The following is a 21,091-nucleotide window of genomic DNA, read 5'->3' as shown; positions in this document are numbered from 1 at the left end:
CTCAAACTCACAGAGAGCCACTTGCCTCTGCCTTCCAAGTGTTGGGATTAAAGGCGTGCACCACCACACCCGGTTTTTCTGTTTGTTTTGGTTTTTTTACCTTGTAATTTCTTAATCATCACAGGCACTGAACTCTATATCAAAAGAAGTTTATTGTAGAGAACAGAATGATTCTTATGTTTCTTCCTTGGTTCGCCTCAGAAGGATTCCTGCCAGCAGGTAACTTCGTCTAAAGCAGCCTTCTTTTGTGGGTCCTTGTTCAGATCAGGAATCAGGATGTGTGGTTGTCACAACCTTTTGAAAGTAACAAAGGAGTTGAGTGTGACATAGTAATAAAGGGTTACAGGACCAGAAAGTTCCTTGGCTATGGGAGCTGATCTCCCAAAGTCATTCTGGCCAGAGTTGACACTGCTCACAGAATCTAGCCATCATCCCTTTGGAAACTCATTCTCAGGTTATCTTGTGACTTCAAATCACATTATGCACGTCCAACCTCATATCTCCTTTGACCTTCAGATTACACCCACCTGCCCACTGCACAGCTCCTCTGGGAGGTTGAGGTAAAAGATAAATGTTGCTAAATACAGCTGAATATTACTAAAATATACTTGATTTTAGTATTGGTATTTGTTAGGGAGAAAATGTTATGTTCTAAATGTGTGAAGATGAGTCTTCAAGAACCTGTGTGTGTGTGTGTGAGAGAGAGGGGGGGGCAGGGAGAAAGGGAGAGAGAGCTTCCTTTAATCCTAGCACTCCAGGGACAGAAGCTGTCAGAGATCTGTGGATTTGAGGCCCACCTGGTCTTCACAGCAAATTCCAGGCTAGGAGGAGCACACAGTCATTCTGTCACTTAGTCATGCTAACTATAGAAGTGAGAGCCTTTGTATTCTGATTACACTTAGCATCTGAGGACACCTAGGCTAGGGGAAACTACCTTTACAGAACATGCTTACTACTTCCTTACTTATTCGTCTGTTTCTTTTTTAAGAAAGAGACTGCTGGAGACTGAATTTCGCACATGATAGGTAAATACTCTCCATTGGGCTACATCCTGATGAACAGCTAGAGAAAAGGCTAAATTACTCAATAGTCATATCTTATAAGTGTACATTGGAATGGTAAATGTATCTTTAATTTAGCCCCAGGGAGCATTACCTCATCTTTGTACTTCTTCCTTAATCTCTCCAAGTTCCAGTCCAACTTTTATAATCAGAAGTAGGACCATCGTCCATCCAGGCTCCTCAAGACAAAAACCTCAAGAATACTCGATTCACATGTCGAACACTAATAGCTTTGTTGTCTTGCTCTCTCCTTAGGTCCCATGACCACACGGCCATCACTAGACATCAAGTTACTATGCTCCTGATTCAGTGCCCTGGTCTACCAGCCAGATTGTTCTGGCCTGCATATAGCTGGCTACAAAGCAGCCATGTTTTTTTTTTATAATGTCACTTTGTCAGGTGTCATGGTGCACACCTGTAATCCTAGCATGTGGGAGGTGGAGGCAAAAGGATGAAGAATTCAAGGCTACCCTTAGCTATATAAAGAGTTCAAGGCCAGTCTAGGATACATAAAACCATGAAATGCTGTCTCTAAGAAACTAGACAACAACCAATTAAAAAAAAAAAAAGGAAAATAAAGAAAAAACCTTCCCCCAAAGTCACTTAGGTATGTGTATAATCAAAATCTCTGAATGGCTTCCGAGTGGTACCTACCTCTCTCCAGTCCCCTCTTGTCAGCCTCATTCCCTCCTCAAGCTGCTGTGTCAATCTGCTCCCTGGATGTGCTTCCCCCTAAGACTCTCCATGGCCCACCCTCAGCTCCTTTCCTTTTTTTTTTTTTTGATTTTTCAAGACAGGGTTTCTCTGTGTAGCCCTGGCTGTCCTAGAACTCAATATAGACCAGGCTGGCCTCGAATTTACAGAGGTCTTCCTGTCTCTGCTTCCCAAGTACTGGAATTGAAGATGTGCTCCATCATGCCCATCCCATCCTCAGTTTCTAAGGCCACTGAACAATGTCATCTCTTCCAGGAAGCCTTTCCTGGTTTCTCCATTTAAAATGGTGTCCTCATCCATCCCCTTCTTTGCTGTCCTTATCTAACTTTCTCCTCCTCACTCATCAACTCACCTGTTCTACATTTATTTTGATTGTTCTCTTTCTTTACCGTCAAAAGCTCAACAAAAGCAGAGATTTCCCCGCAGTTCACCATTATGGATCCAGCCCCTTACATACTGCCTGACTCAGAAAGGTATTTGTTAAGGTAGGGTACAAAGTAAGCAACCACATGGAAAAAAGAACTAAACAACGACAGGCAAAGACGGTAAAACAGAGTGCTGACAGGTTTAGGAAACTCTCAGGAATGGATAAAATAAATCTCCTCGGAGAAGAGACTGTCCCCATCGTACAGGACCCAGCGATGGGAAGGGAAACTGAAGTGTAATAGTACCCTCTAGACCTACTTGTGTCAGACTAGCTCTGTCACAGGACACCACAGCACTGGAGTTCCCGTGGGATTGAGGTCTCTATGAACACCTCTATCGCTAGGCAGTCTACATTTGGGAGCTGTTACTTTCCTTCTTAGAGCTTACTGCTTTTAGTATTGATCCTTTTTAAAACTAATTCTTGATCTGAATTAAAAGAAACAATTTTTTTTCTTGACTACAGGTAAATCAGAGAAAGAGGGTAGAGGTGGTAGACAGATTACCCAATCAGGAGTCAACTCAGGAGCCAAGGAAATACTAGACCATCTGGGAAGTCCACTATGTGGCTCCATCAGGCTGCAAGGACACTCTCCACTGCCTCTGAATGACACCGGTCTTAGTTTCTTCTACTGCCCACTAATGATGTGCTCAATAGCATCCTGGATTCTGCAAAGCCTACCATATCAAGAAGTTCCCAGCTGCTTGGACTGGGTGTCAGCAAGTGCTGCCCTGTGTATCACAAAATGGGACTGACTGTCCCAGCTCTCACCGCATCCTGGTCCCCGTTCCTCTCTACCTACTGGCAGAGGGCTGCAGAAGAATGGCGACCTTTAGCACTGATCCCTTTAGAACTTGGGTTTTTTCCCTCCTGGAGACACGGATCTTCACTCTCCAGAGAGGAAAGTCCTTTGTTTCTGTAGGAAGAACCAGGAGCAATCCTTTTAACATTTAACTCAGTAGAAGAACTTAACATCTTCATTTAAAATCTAAGTTTATGAGATCTATATGAACTCACATTCTTATGAAAACTAAAAGGTAACCACCTTGTTTTAGTATTATATTTGTTGAAACTATATAATCAAACAGCTGAGTGATAGTCCCTTGTCCTGAACAATGCCCTCAGCATTGTGCATTTGCTATCCTTGAGAAGCTCCAAACTGACCTAAAATCAGCCTGACCTAGTGAAATTGGTCCTCCAAATACTGGTCAGAGTGACGCTGTCTTGCAGCACGCTGCCATTTTTAAGTGTTCTTATGCCAGACTACAGCTAAACAAGCTACCCTTCTTATGTCTGCAGAGTGTCTGCCAAGACAGGGCCTTTAAGAAGAAGGACAGAGCACACATTCATGTATCTTTCTTTCCTAGAGTCTGTTTTCTGTGCCACATGTCCACGCCCATAGTTGCCTATGCTGCTGGTAGGTAGCACTCCAAACCCAGGTGATGTGGGAGTGTCATATATCAATCTGTTGATTTCATTGGCTAAGCAATAAAGAAACTGCTAGGCCCATTGGATAGGCCCACCCTTAGGTGGGTGGAGTAAACAGAACAGAATGCCGGGAGGAAGAGGAAGTGAGGTCAGACTCCGAAGCTCTCCTCTCCTGAGCAGACGCAGGAGAGACGCCATGCTACCTGCTCCAGGGACGACGCACGCTATGAAGCTCTGACCCAGGATGGACTTAGGCTAGAATCTTCCCGGTAAGACCGGTGTTATACAGATGATAAGAAATGGGCTAGTCCAGGTGGGAGAGTTAGCCTAGAAGATGCTAGGTAGAAATGAGCCAAGCAGTTTTTAAAAGAATACAGTGTCCGTGTAATTATTTTAGGGCATAAGCTAGCCGGGCAGGCGGCTGGGGTTTTGGGGACGTAGCCCCGCCGCTGCGTCCCTATTACTACAAATGACGCCCAGTCGTGTGGCTAAATGAGTCCACAGAAAGCCTGAGAAAGCTTGGAAAAGAATAGAGTAAAGCATGTTTCTTATGGCAATTTCTTGGGTCTGCTCTGCTTGCTAGAGGCAAGCAAGCGCCTCATCTAAGAGAGGCTTCCTGACTCAGCTTTAGCTGCAAAGCCTGCAGCTCATTAAGAGGTCCTGCCACGAAACACTTAAACGGTGTTGGCGAAAAGCTGAACGCATGCTTTTCGGTTTTCAGCCATAGCAGGAAAAAAGCTGCGCGTTTAAAAATGCCGGCTTTCTGGGCTGTCCTGCAAGGGCAAACTCTGACTGTTTGAGGCAGGAGGGCCAGCTACCGAGAGAGGACTTGAGTGTTGTCTGTTGTAGCTTGCTGGCTGGCAGGGACCTTACAGCCAGTACCTCAGCTAAGGAATGGGCTACATCTAGCCCGCAAAGCCACGGCTTTAATTCTACTGATATTGCTTGCTAAATTAAGGACTCATGTGGTCAGAAAAAGAGAGATATACAGTAAAGAGAGATTCAAAGACAAAGAAAAATTTTAAATGATTTACAGTGTAAAAAATATATGCAGACTAAAAGTTAAAATTCTTAAAGTAAACCTCTGTGACTTCAAGGTGTGGTAGCACACGCCTTTAATCCCAGTGCCTAGAAGGCAGAGACAAACAGATCTCTGTGAGTTCAAGGTGTAGTAGCAAACACCTTTAATCCCAATGCCTGGGAGGCAGAGACAGGCGGATCTCTGAGAGTTCAAAGACAGCCTGGTCTACAGATTTACGCTCAAAAAGCAAAAAGTTAACCTAGGAATGTCACAGCTTAGATTCTTAAGTGCCTAGTGATTTAAAGGCGCAAATCAAAAGTGCTCCTGGATAGTAAAAAATTGTAGATTCACAATAGGACAGATTCAGACCACTAAATGAGTCACACTGTTGGATGAATGTACGTAGGCTTGGGAGAGAGAAGAAAAAGAATAGAGAGAATAAAGTTAATGGTTTAAAAAGAAAAAAGTAAAAGTAAAGTCTTTAAAGAGACAGAGTACAGATAGTTATAGATATAAATAAAAATAAGCCGCGTAAAGATGGAAAATTCACAGAGAATCTGGATTATGTACATTGTGTTTTCTTTAAAATTTTTGACTGTGAAGGAGCTAAGTACAGAGAGACATTTCATTATATGGGCTACCCAGTGGAACCAGAACGGATATCATGAGGGTATGATTTCAGAATTTGGATCTAAGGATATGATACTTTGGAAAAGAGATTCTTCTTTTGTTTTCACAGAGGATGAGACTCTATGGATTTCTTCTATTCTGATTTGGTATGATGGACCACGTCCTCCTGAAGGGTTGCTGTGAACATCTTCAGAAAATTGCTTTGCTCAACTGCCAACTGAGATGAAACTAGCACACAGGTTATACCATGAAAGACCCAATTAACGACGCCCCCATTCAGCAGGAAGCAGTTTGGAGAGAAAAAACTGCGCCCATGTTCCCAAATATAGTTTATAAATGTTCTTTTACATTTAAAGGGGGATATGATATAGACATGAATAATTTGCATTAGTATAGATTTTGCTTTATTGATAGAGATTTATGGTCAATTTTGTTATATGTATAAATGTTTCTGATGTAATTTTTACTTGATAACTGTTTTGTTATATGTAATTTTGCTATGTTAAGGTTAAAGCCTTCCTTTTTTTGTTTAAACAGAAAAAGGGGAAGTGATGTGGGAGTGTCATATATCAATCTGTTGATTTCATTGGCTAAGCAATAAAGAAACTGCTAGGCCCATTGGATAGGCCCACCCTTAGGTGGGTGGAGTAAACAGAACAGAATGCCGGGAGGAAGAGGAAGTGAGGTCAGACTCCGAAGCTCTCCTCTCCTGAGCAGACGCAGGAGAGACGCCATGCTACCTGCTCCAGGGAAGACGCACGCTATGAAGCTCTGACCCAGGATGAACTTAGGCTAGAATCTTCCCGGTAAGACCGGTGTTATACAGATGATAAGAAATGGGCTAGTCCAGGTGGGAGAGTTAGCCTAGAAGATGCTAGGTAGAAATGAGCCAAGCAGTTTTTAAAAGAATACAGTGTCCGTGTAATTATTTTAGGGCATAAGCTAGCCGGGCAGGCGGCTGGGGTTTTGGGGACGTAGCCCCGCCGCTGCGCCCATATTACTACACCCAGGTTTACATGAATCCTGCTTAAGACTTAAAGTCGTACACAGGGCTAGTAAAGGTGGTATTGCAATAGGAGAGAGAGGGAAGAGTGGAGTGGGCCATGCTTACTCATTGCTCCATAACTAACCTCTGATAAATTCATTGTTCTCATTAAGATGAACTTGATTGAGAGGGAGGCAGGCATATCTTAATCCCAGCACTGGAGAGGCAGAAGCAAGTGGATTTCTGAGTTCCAGACCAGCCTGGTCTACAGAGTAAGTTCTAGAACAGCCAGGGCCACACAGAGAAACTGTTTGGAAAAGCAAAACAAAAGGATAAACTTGAATAAGTCATTTTAGGGTTGTTGGCACTGGTCCAGTTTGGGGGCAGGTATTAACTGTATAACTCCCCCCAAATTACACAACACCTCTCCACACCTATTGCTATCATTGGGATGCTTCTCTCATTCATGGAATCTAGTCTTACTCCTTTTCCAGAGGGAGCTGGAAGACTAATGCCTCTAATCTAAAACACAAGTTCCCAGGTGTCCAACAATGTGAGCAATTATCTGAGTCATACTCGGAGAGGTTTTATGAAAACCTTTGTCCCGGTGACAGAAATTACAATAAGATGTTGATTACTGGGTCAACAAGATGGGTCAGTAGTAAGAACACTTGCTGTCAAGTCTGATGACTTGAGTTTGATCCATGGGACTTACATGGCAGAAGAAAAGAACTTGGGCAAACCCTACCTCTGTGCTGTGGTACACACTTTCATGTTCATATTCTCTCTCTTTCTCCCTCTCTCTCTCTCTCTCCCTCCCTCCCTCCCTCCCTCCCTCTTTCTTCCTCTCTTTCCCCTCTCTCTGTCACACACACAATATATAAATACATAAATAAATGTAATTTAATCTCTGTCTTGAATGTTGGAATTAAAGGTGTGTGCCACCACCACCCAGCTGGATCTATGTTTTCATTTCTTCTGAATATAAACCTGGCAGTAGGCTGGGAATAATAGTATATGTCTTTAATCCCAGCACTCTAGAGGCAGAGTCAAGAATGAGTTCTAGGTCAGCCAGGGGACTAAACAGTGAGAACCATGTCTCACACCACACACACACACACACCACTCAAATAAAATCAGCAGTAGAACTATGATGGAGGAGGGTCATCTGTCTATGTGTTACTCTCATTGGTTAATAAAGAAACTGCCTTGGCTTTTTGATAGGGCAGGACTTAGATAAGTGGAGTAGACAGAACAGAATGCTGGGAAGAAGGGAAGTGAAACCAGACGCCATGGAGCCAGCCGCCAGGTCAGACATGCTGAATCTTTCCCGGTAAGCCACCACCTCGTGGTGCTACACAGATTACTAAATATGGGTTAAAGCAAGATGTGAGAATTAGCCAAGAAAAGGCTAGATACAATGGGCCAGGCAGTGTTTAAAAGAATACAATTTGTGTGTTGTTATTTCGGGTATAAAGCTAACCATGCGTGAGCTGAGCATGACGAAAAGCAGGCCTGCTCACCTCATTGCTACAGAACTATGCCACATGGTAAGGTAATGTTTACCATTCTAGAAAACTGACAAACTGTTTCCCAAAGTTTCTGCACTATTTTCAACTCCCTCTAGCAACGATGACGGATTCTATTATTATTATTATTATATTATTATTATTTTTAACCTTTTTCTATAACTATGTGGAGAAATCTCTAGCCACACACCATTTTCTCAGGAGGATCTTGCTATGTAGCCCAGGCTGTATTCAAAATTAAGATCTTCCTGCTTCAGCCTCTCAAGTACTGGAATACAGGTGTGTAAACCACCCAGCTCTTTTGTGTGTGAAACCTCTCATTTTTAACTAATCAGTACCTAATAACTTACTTCCCATGTTGCACACATAGTTCTATGAATTCCTTCCCTGCTGTACGTTCTCACTCTGGTGCAGGTATTTTTCTGACTATACCTGCCAAAACTAGTTTCAGTCTAAAATTCTCATAACTTTAGTACAAGCTGTTAACCATCTCCCCCAGCCCCATTTTTGTACTTGCTGCTTCTGTGCTATTTGTTCCTTTAAACAAAGAAAAGTCTCCTTACCCTGACATTGTGTGAGGCCTTGGCACTAACTCAAGCAATCTGAAAGGCTGGTAGAGAAGGCAACACAGCTACGCATCTTAAATGAAAGGAGAGCAAAGTTATAAAACAAGAGGCTTACTTGTAACTGACTGCCTTTTCTTTCTCCTGGAAATCCAGAATATCAGGCACCCTTCTCAGTGGATTCAAATCAAAACTACCAGCATTAAAATTCACCTTTACTTTGACCCTTTAACAAGAAAGCATGTGTCAGGACATTGCGAAACAGTGTTCATTTGCATTTAAGCTTTAATTATCATTAGATACTGACTGCTATAAATATGATCCAAAATACCATCACTTGACACTGCTATACTTTCTCAATGATACTAGTTGTTTAAGAGCTTCTGAAACCATAATGGAGAATGGCATGATGTTCGCTGAGAACCAAGATTAGGCAGGCAAAGTTGAACCCTTTCCTCTAATCCTTGGGAGTTTACACTCTAATGTAGAAAGAAGTCATAAAGTCAGATGTAGTAGAACAGGCCTGTATTCTCAGCCCTTGGGAGGCAGAGACAAGAAGACTGCCACAAATAGGGCAGCCATAGGAGATAAACACAATGATGACAGCTCTTAGAACAGCAGGCTGGAGACAGGCTCAGAGACAGAGAGCCTGCCCAGCACGCGTGAAATCCTGCAGTCAGCACATGAGCTCCAACTTCGAATTTTCTCTTTCTTCCTGACCCTCCAGTTATGAAACTGCATAAATCTTTTCTTTTATCATATCAATCTCTTTATTTTATCCCTCTGCTATCATCCTGAGGCCCTCACACAACATGGTTTCCTATTTAAAAACAAACAAACAGGCAGAAACAAAGAAAGTCAGGCCTAGAGACATAGCTAAGCTGCAAAACCTGCTTTTCCAAATGACCTAAGTTTGGTCCCCAGCAACCACTCTGACAGCTCACAAACACCTGCAACTCCAGCACCATAACACCCAACACTCTCGTCTGGACTCTGCAGACCCCTGCACTCATGTTCCCACACCCATACACAGAATCACACAGATACAAAGAAATTCAAAATAAAAACATCTTAAAAACAATAACAATTAAAAAAAAACTCTTTAGAGATCTGGAGAGTTGGATGGTGGCTGGCTTAGCTGTTAAGAGCACTGGCTGCCCTTCCAGAGGACCCAGGTTCAATTTACAGCACCCACATGGACAGTTCACAATTGCCCGAGGGGGTCCAATAACTTCCTTTGGCTTCTGTGAGCTGCACACGCATGGCATACTTGTTTTTACTGTCTGTAGAGTGCTAAAGGCAACAGCTATAATACCCAAACATAGATCAACTTCTAATAAGCCAATTCCCCCAATACTAATGGGAGGCAGAAGAGGCATGTCAGTTTCTACAAAACAAAAGAAAAAAACCTTGCATCTGCACTATTTTTCCATCTCAAGTGTCTGATACTCAATAAAAAAAAAACCATAAAATTCGGGTTAGTTGTGGGGTGCACGCCTTTAAATACAGCACTTAGGAAACAGAGGCAGGAAGATCTCTAGAGCTGAGTTCAAAGCTAACCTGATGTACAGGGGGAGTTCAAAGACAGCCCAGGGCATGGTGGGAACCTCTCTCAAAAACAAAAACAAACAAACAAACAAACAAACAAGGTGACTGTTCTTCCAGAGGAGCCAGGTTCAATGCCGAGTATGGTGGCTCCCATTTAACTCTGGTCTCAGGGTATCTAATACCCTCTTCTGTCCTCTGCAGTCACTAGCTATACACGTCATGTAAAAATAGACACGCAGACAAAACACATAAATATAAATAAATCTTTTAAAATTATAAGGCAAGCAAAAAAAAACAGGCAAAATATAATGCCTAGTCAAGATTTAAGGCAATCAACAGAACCAGACTGAACTAAATTCAGAAATGATCCTAATGTTGGATCTATCAGATCAGAAATTTAAATAATTATGATTAGTATGGCCTTTGAAAAATTCTGGTTGAAAAAGTGCACTAAAAGATGAAGAATTTTGGAAAAGGTGAAAACTCTGAAAAATCACATGGCAAAGCTAAAGTCATGATATCACAGTTGGTGTCTCTGATGGGTTCACCAGCAGACAGCACGCAACAAGGAGGCTCTGTGAGCTTACAGCCAGCTCAATAGAAATCATCTAACCCAAACACAGTAAGCAAAGTCAACCACTATCCAAGACTTACACAACTGTGGGTATTACCCATGGTCACACACACACAGAACCTCAGAAATTAAACGCAGACAAATGGTACATGAGAAATATTTGAAGTAATAATGGTCTAGATTCTCCCCCAAAATTAATGAAATATGCATACTGATAAAAATGAAAATTTCAGAGGACTCTAAGAGGAAAAACTAAGCTTAGATACCTCATAGCCTACCCAACAAAAGCCAAAATTGGAGAATCCTGATAGAACTCAAGAAACACATCACATATGGAGGAACAATAAATTACAGCAGACTTCATTTTCAAAATCATTACTGAAACAGATCACTATCTCAAGAAAGAATTTTCAAAGTCCAGGAAGCCCACAACTTCTATTACATCAATTATTACCTGCTCTTTTTACAAAATTCACTCTCTATATATCTCATGGGCACTTTAAGCCATTCATTTGGAGTCATGCATTGCCTTGAATTAGAAATACTCGGGAACCTGGACTGCAATTGGGCCTTCTCGATCTCTTTAAATTCTTTCATTGTATAGATTCTGCCTGCAAGAAAATTAGCAACCTAAATCAGCATGCTTAAATACAACTGCCTTCGCTGTCAGGCTAGGAGTCGCCTAAGAGTTACGTACCAGTCTCACACTGAAGAAGAGTTCGCTTCTCATCATCCTTGTCATATTGAGCTTTCTTCAAAGGGTCACGAACTGGCGGTATGATAACCTACAAGAGAAGCACTTCTTTGAGGCCTGGGCTGCAGGTCTGAGTATCAGCATTCAGTCCACCCTACACACCCATATGTTTTCACGCCAGAAGAGTCAAGACATGGGACCTATTAACATAGAGCTATTAACATATGTAACACATTCAAAAGAGATGGGTTCTCTGACACTCTTCTTATGAGGTCATACAGCTTTGAGAGCCCGTCTGCATCTCCCACCCTGCTCTGCTCTAATGCCTCCATCTGCACTGATGGCTGTCTGGTCAACAAGTTAGGATCACCTGGGAGGAGGGAACCGTAACTGAGAAAATGCTCCCTTTCCCCTTTCGCTTGCTCATTACTGCCGCCCCTGTCCGTCTGTTTCTTTTTACCGTCATCGGTATCTAAGGCACTTAATGCCTGTAGGTTGCATGCACATGTGTGGGAACAGATAAAATAACTTCCGGGTCACAAACCGCTACAGAGATAAGCATCATAAAAATCGTTTGTAAGAGCAATACTCAGTCTTCAGGAAAATGACAACATTGCAAGGTGTGGTAAATGCCTAGAGACTCATTTATGCCCTGCTGCTCATAGGTGGGTGAATTGACAAATAACCTATTTGTGCTACACTGCCTCACACAACAGCAGGGGAGATGGATTTCTTTAGGAGACAGTAGACTCAGTGGTAGAATGAATGCTTTATACATAGAACGAAAAGCAAACATTTGGTTAACACCAACTAGTTTTAAATAGATAAAGAAGTCCAGAAAGGTAAATAAAAATGTTAATGAGTTTGTTTTGGGAAGTGGAAATGTTGTGATATTTTGTTTGTGTTCTGACAAATATCTGACCCCTGGTTTTTATTATCAAGATTAATTACGATCCTATACACTGTGAATATGTGTTGTTCTCACTGGTTAATAAATAAAGCTCCTTTGGCCTATGGCAAAGCAGGAGAGACCCAGGTGGGAAATCCAAGCAGAGAAACAGGTGAAGAAGGGCAGAGCCAGGGTAACACCAGCAGCCATCCAATGAACAAATGCCAACAGACAATACTTAGATTAATAAAAATGGGTTAATTTAAATATAAGAGCTAGCAAGAAATAAGCCTGTGCCATCGGCCCAACATTTATAATTAATTCTAAGCCTTCGAGTGGTTACTCAGGAACTAGCAGCCAGGGGAGAAACTTCCAGTTACATGGATTGTTTTATTTTATTTTATTTATATTCTGAATTTAAAGTTAATTTTCTCATTTATTATAAGAACTCATCAGATCTTTAATCCCAGCACTAGAGAGGCAGAGGCAGGCGGTTCTCTGTGAGGCCAGCCAGGTCTACATAGTGAGTTCCAGAACAGCCAACACTACATAAAGAGACCCTGTCTCAAAATACAAACAAAACAAAAGAATGTATTACTTCTGTAACAAAATCTAAAGTCTTTGAAAATATTTAAACATTTCCTATTACTCAATTATTATACAACATTTTCATACTTTCTGAGATTAATTCGTCTTTGGCCTTTGGGTTATTCATTCCTTTTCTAAAATACTAGGGAGGAAACTACTAACAGTGCTATTGAACTTTAAGAACTCACGCAAGGGCAAGCAACACCTACGATAAGCACACTTACAACAACCACACACATACCACCATGATTAAAAAAACCTGCCTACCTTCAGAAAATTGGGGTCCTCTTTGTTCGTATAAAAAGGGTCATATTCTTTTGGATCATAATGCTCTATAAACGCATTTTCCTATAGGAAGGAAATAAAACTGCACATAAGAAAGGGTACACAATTAACTTTGAGGATAACGGAAGTCAAAAGTTTAACAGTTTGTATTCCTGTTCTCAGTCATAAGGGACAAACCTGAGGCACTGAGCTACAGTCCCAGCCCCACAAGGTTCCAGTCTTATGCTTGAGAATAGCACCAATGCATCGATGCCATCTCTTCATGCACATGACAGTTCAGTGGGTAAAGTCCTGCCACCAGACTGATGGCCTCAGTGCAATCCCTTGAACTAATACAGTAGGAAGAGAACTCTGACTTCCAAGAGCTCATCACATACACACACACACACACACACACACACACACACACACAGAGAGAGAGAGAGAGAGAGAGAGAGAGAGAGAGAGAGAGAGAGAGAATAAATAAATACAATTTAATTTTTTAAAAGAATATATTGTTTATATCAGAGTATTGGTTGTACATAAATAGAAGAGGAAGAGGCAGGACTCTGGATGAGCCAGTGAGCAAAGATAAACATAATTTTTAAACCACTATAAAAGTACAAAATCACCTCTTAGTACCTTCTTATTAACATATTTCAAAAAATTCTCTAATTCTTGTCGTCTCCTCTTTTTAATCTTCTTATGTGAAGAAACTTTTTCTATAATTTTCTTCTGTAGAGGATCTTCCACACGCTCAACCCATTTTTTATACAACATTTCTTTTCTTCTTTCATTTAAGAATTCGTAATGATTTAAATACTTGTCTAATTCCTAGTAAACAGTGACAGAAAGAAAAAAATTATCCTGAAGCTTTTATCTCCTAAAATTTTATAAAACTTAAACTTCATAGCTTAAATTATTCTTCAGGACAATCCACCATTGGGGGCTGGAGAGATGGCTCAGTGGTTAAGAGCACTGGCCACTCTTCCAGAGGCCCAGAGTTCAATTCTCAGCTACCACATTGGTGGCTTACTACCATCTATAATGGGACCTGATGCTCTCTTCTGGTATACAGGTATACATAGCACTCATAGCTAAATAAATAAATAAACAAACAAACAAATAAATAAATAAGGCTTCCATCATTTGGCACACACTGCCAAAAACAAGGATACATGGACAATGGAGGCACATGCCCACCCTCTTGATAATTAAATATGCTGGGTCAGTGAGATGACTTAGCAGGTGAAGAAGTTTGTCCCTTAATCCTGGCAACCTGTGACCCCAGAACCCATATAATGGTAAAGAAGAGAACCAAGTCTGTAAAGTTGTCCTGTGACTTCCACGTGTGTGCCACGGCATGTGTGTCCACACATATATCACACATACACACATGTACAATAATAATAAATACAAATTTTATTTAAGCTGGGCAGAGGTGGTGCATGCCTTTAATCCTAACACTTGGGATGCAGAGGCCAGTCAGATTTCTGAGCTTGAGGCTAGCCAGATATACAGAGCAAGTTCCAGGATAGCTAGGTCTACACAGAAAAACCTGGTCTCAAAAAAAAAGGTTTTATTTAAATTAAAATAGATCAAATATATCACACAGTGGGAGGAGAGAAAATATAGCAACTTTGCATACATTATAAGTGAAGTCATTCTAGCAAAATTATTTTATGACACGTATGTGTGTGGCAGGTATACTCACCTGTACAACACTAAAGAAAGTCTCCCAAAGCACAGGAGATTGGCAGTCATTAAAACACTCTCAGAGATGTGTTCCACTTAATCTCAATTGCTAATGAGTGTTTTTAATTCTATTTTCTAATTATTTAAAACCTCAAGTTTTACTCAAAGTTGTTAAGTAGAAACTACATGGAAATGAAAAAAAATTATCTAAGATGCATTTTGTAGCTAATTCTTACCTTTATTACATAATTTTCTCTGTATAAAATTGATTGAACAGCTGCATCAGTGTCTTCTTTAGCTAAAGCCTAAAAGAACAGAATTAGTCCAAATATCAAATCTTGAACAATCATTAGCATTATCTGAGCTTATTATATTTTTATATGAAAGGCATATCCCTAAAACATTCTCTTATTATATTTTTATATGAAAGGCATATCCCTGAAACATTCTCTTATTGTATTTTTATATGAAAGGCATATCCCTGAAACACTCTCTGTAAACCCAATGTTTCTATGTCACTGAGCGCTTTCTCAAAGACTCTTTCGATCTTTCTGCTCTTGGTTACAGCTCATTCTAGGGCAAAAAATAATTGACCTCACAGGCGTTTTGAGTCCCAGAACCATCAAATGACTTCCCCACATCTCTGGCAAATGTTTTTACCTTTCTGGGTAAAGACAGACATGCACAGGCTCTACTTGACAGACTGATCTCTCTGTATGTCTAATGGAAGACTATGAGTTTAGCACACCTTAGGCAAAACTAATCCTAGAAAAAAGTAACTGAAATAAAACAACACAAGGTCAAAGAAAGGGCTTCATTACACTTCCTGGTCCTATTCTTACTCTTTTATAACGAATTTACCTATTGATTTGACTTTGAAAATTGCTTTTTAAAAACGAAAATGTGGAGAAGCCGGGAGATGGTGGCGCATGCCTTTAATCCCAGCACTCGGGAGGCAGAGGCAGGCGGATCTCTGTGAGTTCGAGACCAGCCTGGTCTACAGAGCTAGTTCCAGGACAGGCTCCAAAGCCACAGAGAAACCCTGTCTCAAAAAACCAAAAATAAATAAATAAAAATAAAAACGAAAATGTAAAGTCTGGCATGGTGGCACACATCTTTAATCCCATCACTCAGGAGGCAGGCAGACCTCTGAGTTCCAGGACAACCGGGGCTACACAGAGAAACTCTGTCTTGAAGAAACCAATCCATCAATAAACAAACGAACAAATACTAAAATGTAAAGACGGTGGATAATATGAATCATGGGTTACATTTTTTATCCACAAACTTACAAATAAACATGAAATATAAAAGTATAATCAAATATATGGCTGGATCTTTATAAAATATAAGAATGGTGGATTGAAATAGAGACATTTTCTCTTAAAGTCTTCTTACATTGTTCTAAGACAGGATCTTAGAATGTAGCCCAGACTGGCCTGGACTCATTATATAGCCCTGGCTGACCTCAAACTACTGCCAATCCATTCCTTGTCTTGGTCTCCCAAGTGCTGGGATTACAGGCCTGTGTATGTTTCTTTAACTAATTTTCCATAACAATCTACCAGCTTGATAGACTGAAACATTTTTTCTCAAAGGCAATACAGACATACATATAATTAAAATAAATACATTTATTATTAATGAAGACCTTGTAATCACCTAATAAATTTATGTATTTTTGTGTGGGCTTGGTGGGCTTTTTGTTGTTGTTCATTTTGAGACAGGGAATCACTTTATAGCCCTGGCTGTTCTAAAACTCACTATGTAGACCAGATTATCTTCAAATTCAGAGATCTGCCTGCCTCTCTGACTCCTGAGTACTGGGTTTAAAGTTGTGTGCCACCAAACATAACTGAACCACAATACAAACTCAAATATGTATCTACTATTTTGTGTGTAATGGAGTCTGACTATGTATTCCAGCCTAGTCTAAAACTTGCTCAGGAGTTTTAGACTTGTGATCCACCTGCCTCAACTTTCCAAGTGCAAGGATTACAGATGTGAACCAATATCCTTGGTTTCAGAATTTATTTTCTTTCTTCCCTTTGCACAGACAAACAAAACAAAACAACACAAAATCAGCAATCTGAAGGCCCTGGAGAGTGGTCCAAAGTGCCCACACAGCCCCATCCCTTCGTGCCCGACTCGTTTCAGCCAGAGCTAATGAAGGTAGCGAAAACTCCCATGCGTGCAGTCTTACTGATTGGTAACTATGGAAGACGTTTTCCTTAGCACTGCTGGAGATTAAGCTTGTGCAAGCTAGGCAAGTGCTCTATCACTGAACCACATCCTCAGGCCCAACCATGATGAGATGAGAGAGGAAAGGAGACATCTCTAAAAGGGTCACAGAAAGAGTGCCGCAAAGTCCACGAAAGGACTGGCCAAATCTCCAGTAAGCACTTGCCCTCTCTGTGGACCAGACTCTATGCAGTAAAACCAAAGCTTAAGAAAAGCAGAGTGGCTTCACCTGCTGCCAACTGGAAGACAAAATTTGGAGCCTCAACTCAGCAAAGTTAAGCGTCTGGGAAGTTTAATATTCCTCATAATGACATAAAAGAATCAAGGTCCTCTAAAATGCATCATTCATACTGCCTAAAACAGACACAGAGGAAAAGGAAAATGTGACCCACACTTAAGAAAAACATCAGCAATACTAGGACGGTCCATTTGTTGAAACTGAAATATAAAGCCTTTGGGGGTGTGGGCATGGTACACATGCCCTAATTCCAGTTATTCCAGTTTCTTATGAGGTTGAAGCAGGAAGAGAAAGAGTTGAAAGTCAGGCTACACTATACAGTAAAGTCCTATCTAAAAGAAAAAAAAGAGATTTTGGAAAGGGTAAAAATATGCTAAAAATGAAAGGACAAACTTAGCAAACAAACAGAAGCAAGAAAAGTGGAAAAATCCAGTTCTTACGTTTTATTTTGTTTTTTTCAGTTCTTACGTTTTAAAAAGACACAAATTTCAGTGAGTTTAACAGAAGATTGAAGATGACATAAACAAGACGGTATAGCATTAGAAATAGTTCACTTCAGACCTAGGCTTAGTGACACGTCTGGAAACCCAGGCTGCAGAGGTTGAGGCAGGAGCACTGGAGTTTGAGAACAGCACGGACAACACAGAGACTTGTCAGAGAGACAGAAGTGGGGGTGTGAGGAGCGAAGGAAGGAAATAGTACCTGAAAGAGGAAGGGCATTTTCACAAACTGTAAGCCCACAAATAACACCAAGTTCAATAAACTCCAAATAGTGGAGAAACTGGAGCCTTCATGTACTGCTGAGACTATAAACGGTCCAGCTGTCCTGGGAATCTCTGCTGGTTTCCCAAAACGTTAGGGACAGAGTTATTTGACTCAGCAAATCCAATCCTATGTTACAAAAGAACTGAAAACATGTTCAAACTAAAAGTCGTATACAAAAGTTCATGAGAACAATGTTCATAACAACAAAACACTAGAAACAATTCAAATGTTCAGCACCTGATGAAATAAAATGTGGCATCCAAGCACTGAGATAGTATTTGGTCATGAAAAGGAGGACGTAGGAGGCTGGGCAGTGGTGGTGCACGCCTTTAATCCCAGCACTCAGGAGGCAGATTTTTGTGAGTTTAAGGCCAGCCTGGTCTACAAGAGCTAGTGCCAGGACAGGCTCCAAAGCTATAGAGAAACCCTGTCTTGAAAAACAAAAAAACAAAAACAAAAAAACAAAAAAGAAGGAAAGAAAGAAAGAAAAGAGAGAAAGAAAGAAAGAAAGAAAGAAAGAAAGAAAGAAAGAAAGAAAGAAAGAAAAAAGAAAAAAGGGCGTAGGAACTAAAGAGAAAGTCTGGTGAAGAGTGCTTGTTCCTCTTCCAGAGGACCAGAGTGAGGTCAGGACAGTTCTCAGTCCCACATTAGGTAACTTACAACATCAAAATTCTAGCTCCAAGGGACCCAACACCCCCTTCTGACGTATACAAACACCTGTACACACACATATAAAAAGCTGTTTAAAAAGCATGAGTGCATGGTTGAACTTTGAAAACATTATTCCAAGGGAAAGAAGCCAGTCACAAAGGACCACATATTATGTATGACTCACTTGTATAAATGCCTAGGATAGGCAAATCCACAGAAATAGAAAGTAGATTATGTTACCAACAACTAGAGGGCAAAGAGAATGAGGTGCAATTGCAGAAGGAAATAGCTTCTTCTTAGGAATGATGAAAATATTCTAGAATTAAAAGAGTAGTAGAAGACACAAAGCCTTGTGAAAAAAACTGAAAGGATACTTAATTGTACATTTTAAAGAAGTGACTGTTATGATCTATAAATTATATCTCAATATTAAAATTTCAATAATAACCTAATTCTAGAAAGAACAAAATATTTGAACAAACTTCACCCAAAAAGATAAATAGCAAGCAAAGATGTCTTAATGACTAATTAATAGTCTTTTAACTATACAATAAAACTTAAGACTATACCAATGTTGGATAGAACATGAAAAAAACTGTAACTATCATATGCTGCTAATGGGAATGTAAATAGTTTGACAGCTTCGCAAAACGTTAATTTATCTCACAACTAAAAGTTACCAAAGGAAAATGAAAAATGTCCATACCATGACATGAATGTGAATGCTTAGAAGAGCTTTATTATTTATTTATTTATTTATTTTTATTTTCGGCTTTTCAAGACAGGGTTTCTCTGTGTAGCCCTGACTGTCCTGGAACTCTGTAGACCAGGCTGGCCTTGAACTCGCAAAGATCTGCCTGCCTCTGCCTCCTCAATGCTAGAATTAAAGGCGTGTGCCACCATTGCCCAGTTAGAAAAGCTTTTAATTGCTTCAGATTGGAAACAACCCAAATGCCCATCAATAAGACGGACCAATTGGAACACAGTCATTGAGGAGACGGGCAGTTGCTAAGAGGAGCACTGGACTAATTAGTGATGCGTACAACAGCGTGGAGGAACCGAAAAACAGTGTTAAGTGAAAGCAGCCAGATAAAAGGATGACGTAAGAGCCAGGCATGGTGGCGCAGGCCTTTAACCTCAACACTCAGGAGCAAGAGGCAGCTGGATCTTTTAGTTGGAGACCAGCCTGTTTTACAGAATGAGTTCCAGGACATCGATCTCAAAAAAAAAAAAAAAAAAAAAAAAGAACATGTAAGTTTTCCCTGCATAAAACTTTTTAAGTCAGCGTGGTTATAGGAAATGTCGGAAATGTTGGGGGTGGGGAGGCACTGCAAAGGACATGAGGAAACTGGGAATATTGAATATACTTGTTATCTTGATGTGTAACAATGGTTTCGGGAGCACATACATGCCAAAACTTAGCAAATTATGCACTTTAAGTGTATGTATTTACTGTATACCAATTATACCTTAATAAAACTATTTGGAAAAATATATCCAAGTTTCAGTGGATGTTTAACAGCTTTGCTATCTATATTAGAAAAGGTTTATAAATCAGTGGCTTGTGATTCTACTTTAAGCAGCTCTCTACTGAGAAGCAAAGGACTAGAACAGGGAAGAAAAAAAAGCTCAAGTTAGTACAAGACCCCTCTCTAAGCAAAGACCTCAAAAGTCATACACTATACCTCCATAAAAGAAAGCGACTGTGGTTCCAACCATTCTTTGGAGCTCTTGCGCTTAGGAAGTGTGCCCGTTACCAGATCATCTTGGTTCCCATTTTTCATTGTGGTCACCAAGTAACAGGGTCCCTAGAAAAGCTAAAACAGCGTTTATTTTGTAATTAAAATTCACAGTAGTTTTCTTTTTTATTTAATAATCAACACTCATGACCTTGGGCATCCGTGGAATGAATCTTCGAAAACGGACCATCCTTGTTTCCCTTCCGGTTGCCATGAAACAGGGGACTTTTGGAGACCTCATGGCTACGGGTCATCCGACCAGCCTCTAGGAATCTCATCCCCAGCAGTTCCCTAAAGCTGATCAAACTACTGGGGCACAAATGAGCTCTTGGAGAAGAAAGGGAATTTTGGACGAAATTCGGGTCTTCAAGCTCCAAGAGGCTCCAAGCCCTCCCCAGGGTCTGCATGTGTGGGGAAAGGGGACTTCGGAGGCTGTCCCCACGGTGGATCCAGGCACCAGGCTCGCTCACCAGGGAGTAGAGCCCGCGAGGTCCGGTCCCCGCTCCGCCCGCTGACGCAGACCGTGTGCGCGAGGCCGCCAGGCAGTGCAGGCCTCGACCAGGCCCTTCGGCCCCCTCTGGCGGCAGGCAGAGTTTTCGGCTCTCCCGCAGCACAGTGCGCCCGCGGCCCCAGCCCGAGACCGTGGCTTCAGAACGCGCGAACGTTAGGGCCTCGGTCTCCTGGACGCGGCCCCACGCGCCCCACGGCCACGAGAGGCGACAAGAGCGCGCGCGCTCACCTCGTCGGGCAGCACCGAGGACCGCGGCCCGCAAACCTGAGCGGGGGCCGGCCTCGCACTAACAGACAGCTGCCACAGCCAATCCGCTTTCGTCTGTGCCCTTAGGTTCCG

General features: G+C 41.3%; 1 protein-coding gene across 2 annotated transcripts; it reads right to left on the bottom strand.

Moving 5' to 3' along the window:
- Window positions 1-133: 133 nt before the first annotated feature.
- Window positions 134-21,077, bottom strand: Fam228b (family with sequence similarity 228 member B). 2 transcript variants are annotated; one of them, XM_075955516.1, is made up of 10 exons: window positions 20,981-21,077; window positions 20,188-20,319; window positions 14,844-14,912; window positions 13,555-13,746; window positions 12,916-12,996; window positions 11,175-11,262; window positions 10,932-11,088; window positions 8,474-8,581; window positions 2,971-3,115; window positions 134-294 (listed from the first exon to the last, which is right to left on the bottom strand). In XM_075955516.1, the coding sequence occupies exons 2-9, from the start codon at window positions 20,284-20,286 to the stop codon at window positions 2,998-3,000; spliced, it is 912 nt and encodes a 303-aa protein (XP_075811631.1). In that variant the 5' UTR covers window positions 20,287-20,319; window positions 20,981-21,077; the 3' UTR covers window positions 134-294; window positions 2,971-2,997. The 2 variants fall into 2 exon arrangements, with proteins under 2 accessions (XP_075811631.1, XP_075811629.1); XM_075955514.1 differs by having other exon boundaries at window positions 20,712-21,025.
- Window positions 21,078-21,091: the final 14 nt, after the last annotated feature.

This window comes from Microtus pennsylvanicus, chromosome 21 (assembly GCF_037038515.1).
Source record: "Microtus pennsylvanicus isolate mMicPen1 chromosome 21, mMicPen1.hap1, whole genome shotgun sequence".
Classification (NCBI taxonomy): Eukaryota; Metazoa; Chordata; class Mammalia; order Rodentia; family Cricetidae; genus Microtus; species Microtus pennsylvanicus.
This window is presented reverse-complemented; position numbering and strand designations above follow the sequence as displayed.

Bases quoted from the DNA above. Each gene is read 5' to 3' on its own strand.
- Fam228b (XM_075955516.1), bottom strand. From the start codon at position 20,286: ATGAAAAATGGGAACCAAGATGATCTGGTAACGGGCACACTTCCTAAG. The intron at 13,747-14,843 runs GTAAGAATTAGC...ACTGTTTACTAG, and splicing joins GAGAAAATTATGTAATAAAG to GAATTAGACAAGTATTTAAA. The intron at 11,089-11,174 runs GTACGTAACTCT...ATTTTCTTGCAG, and splicing joins TCTTCTTCAGTGTGAGACTG to GCAGAATCTATACAATGAAA.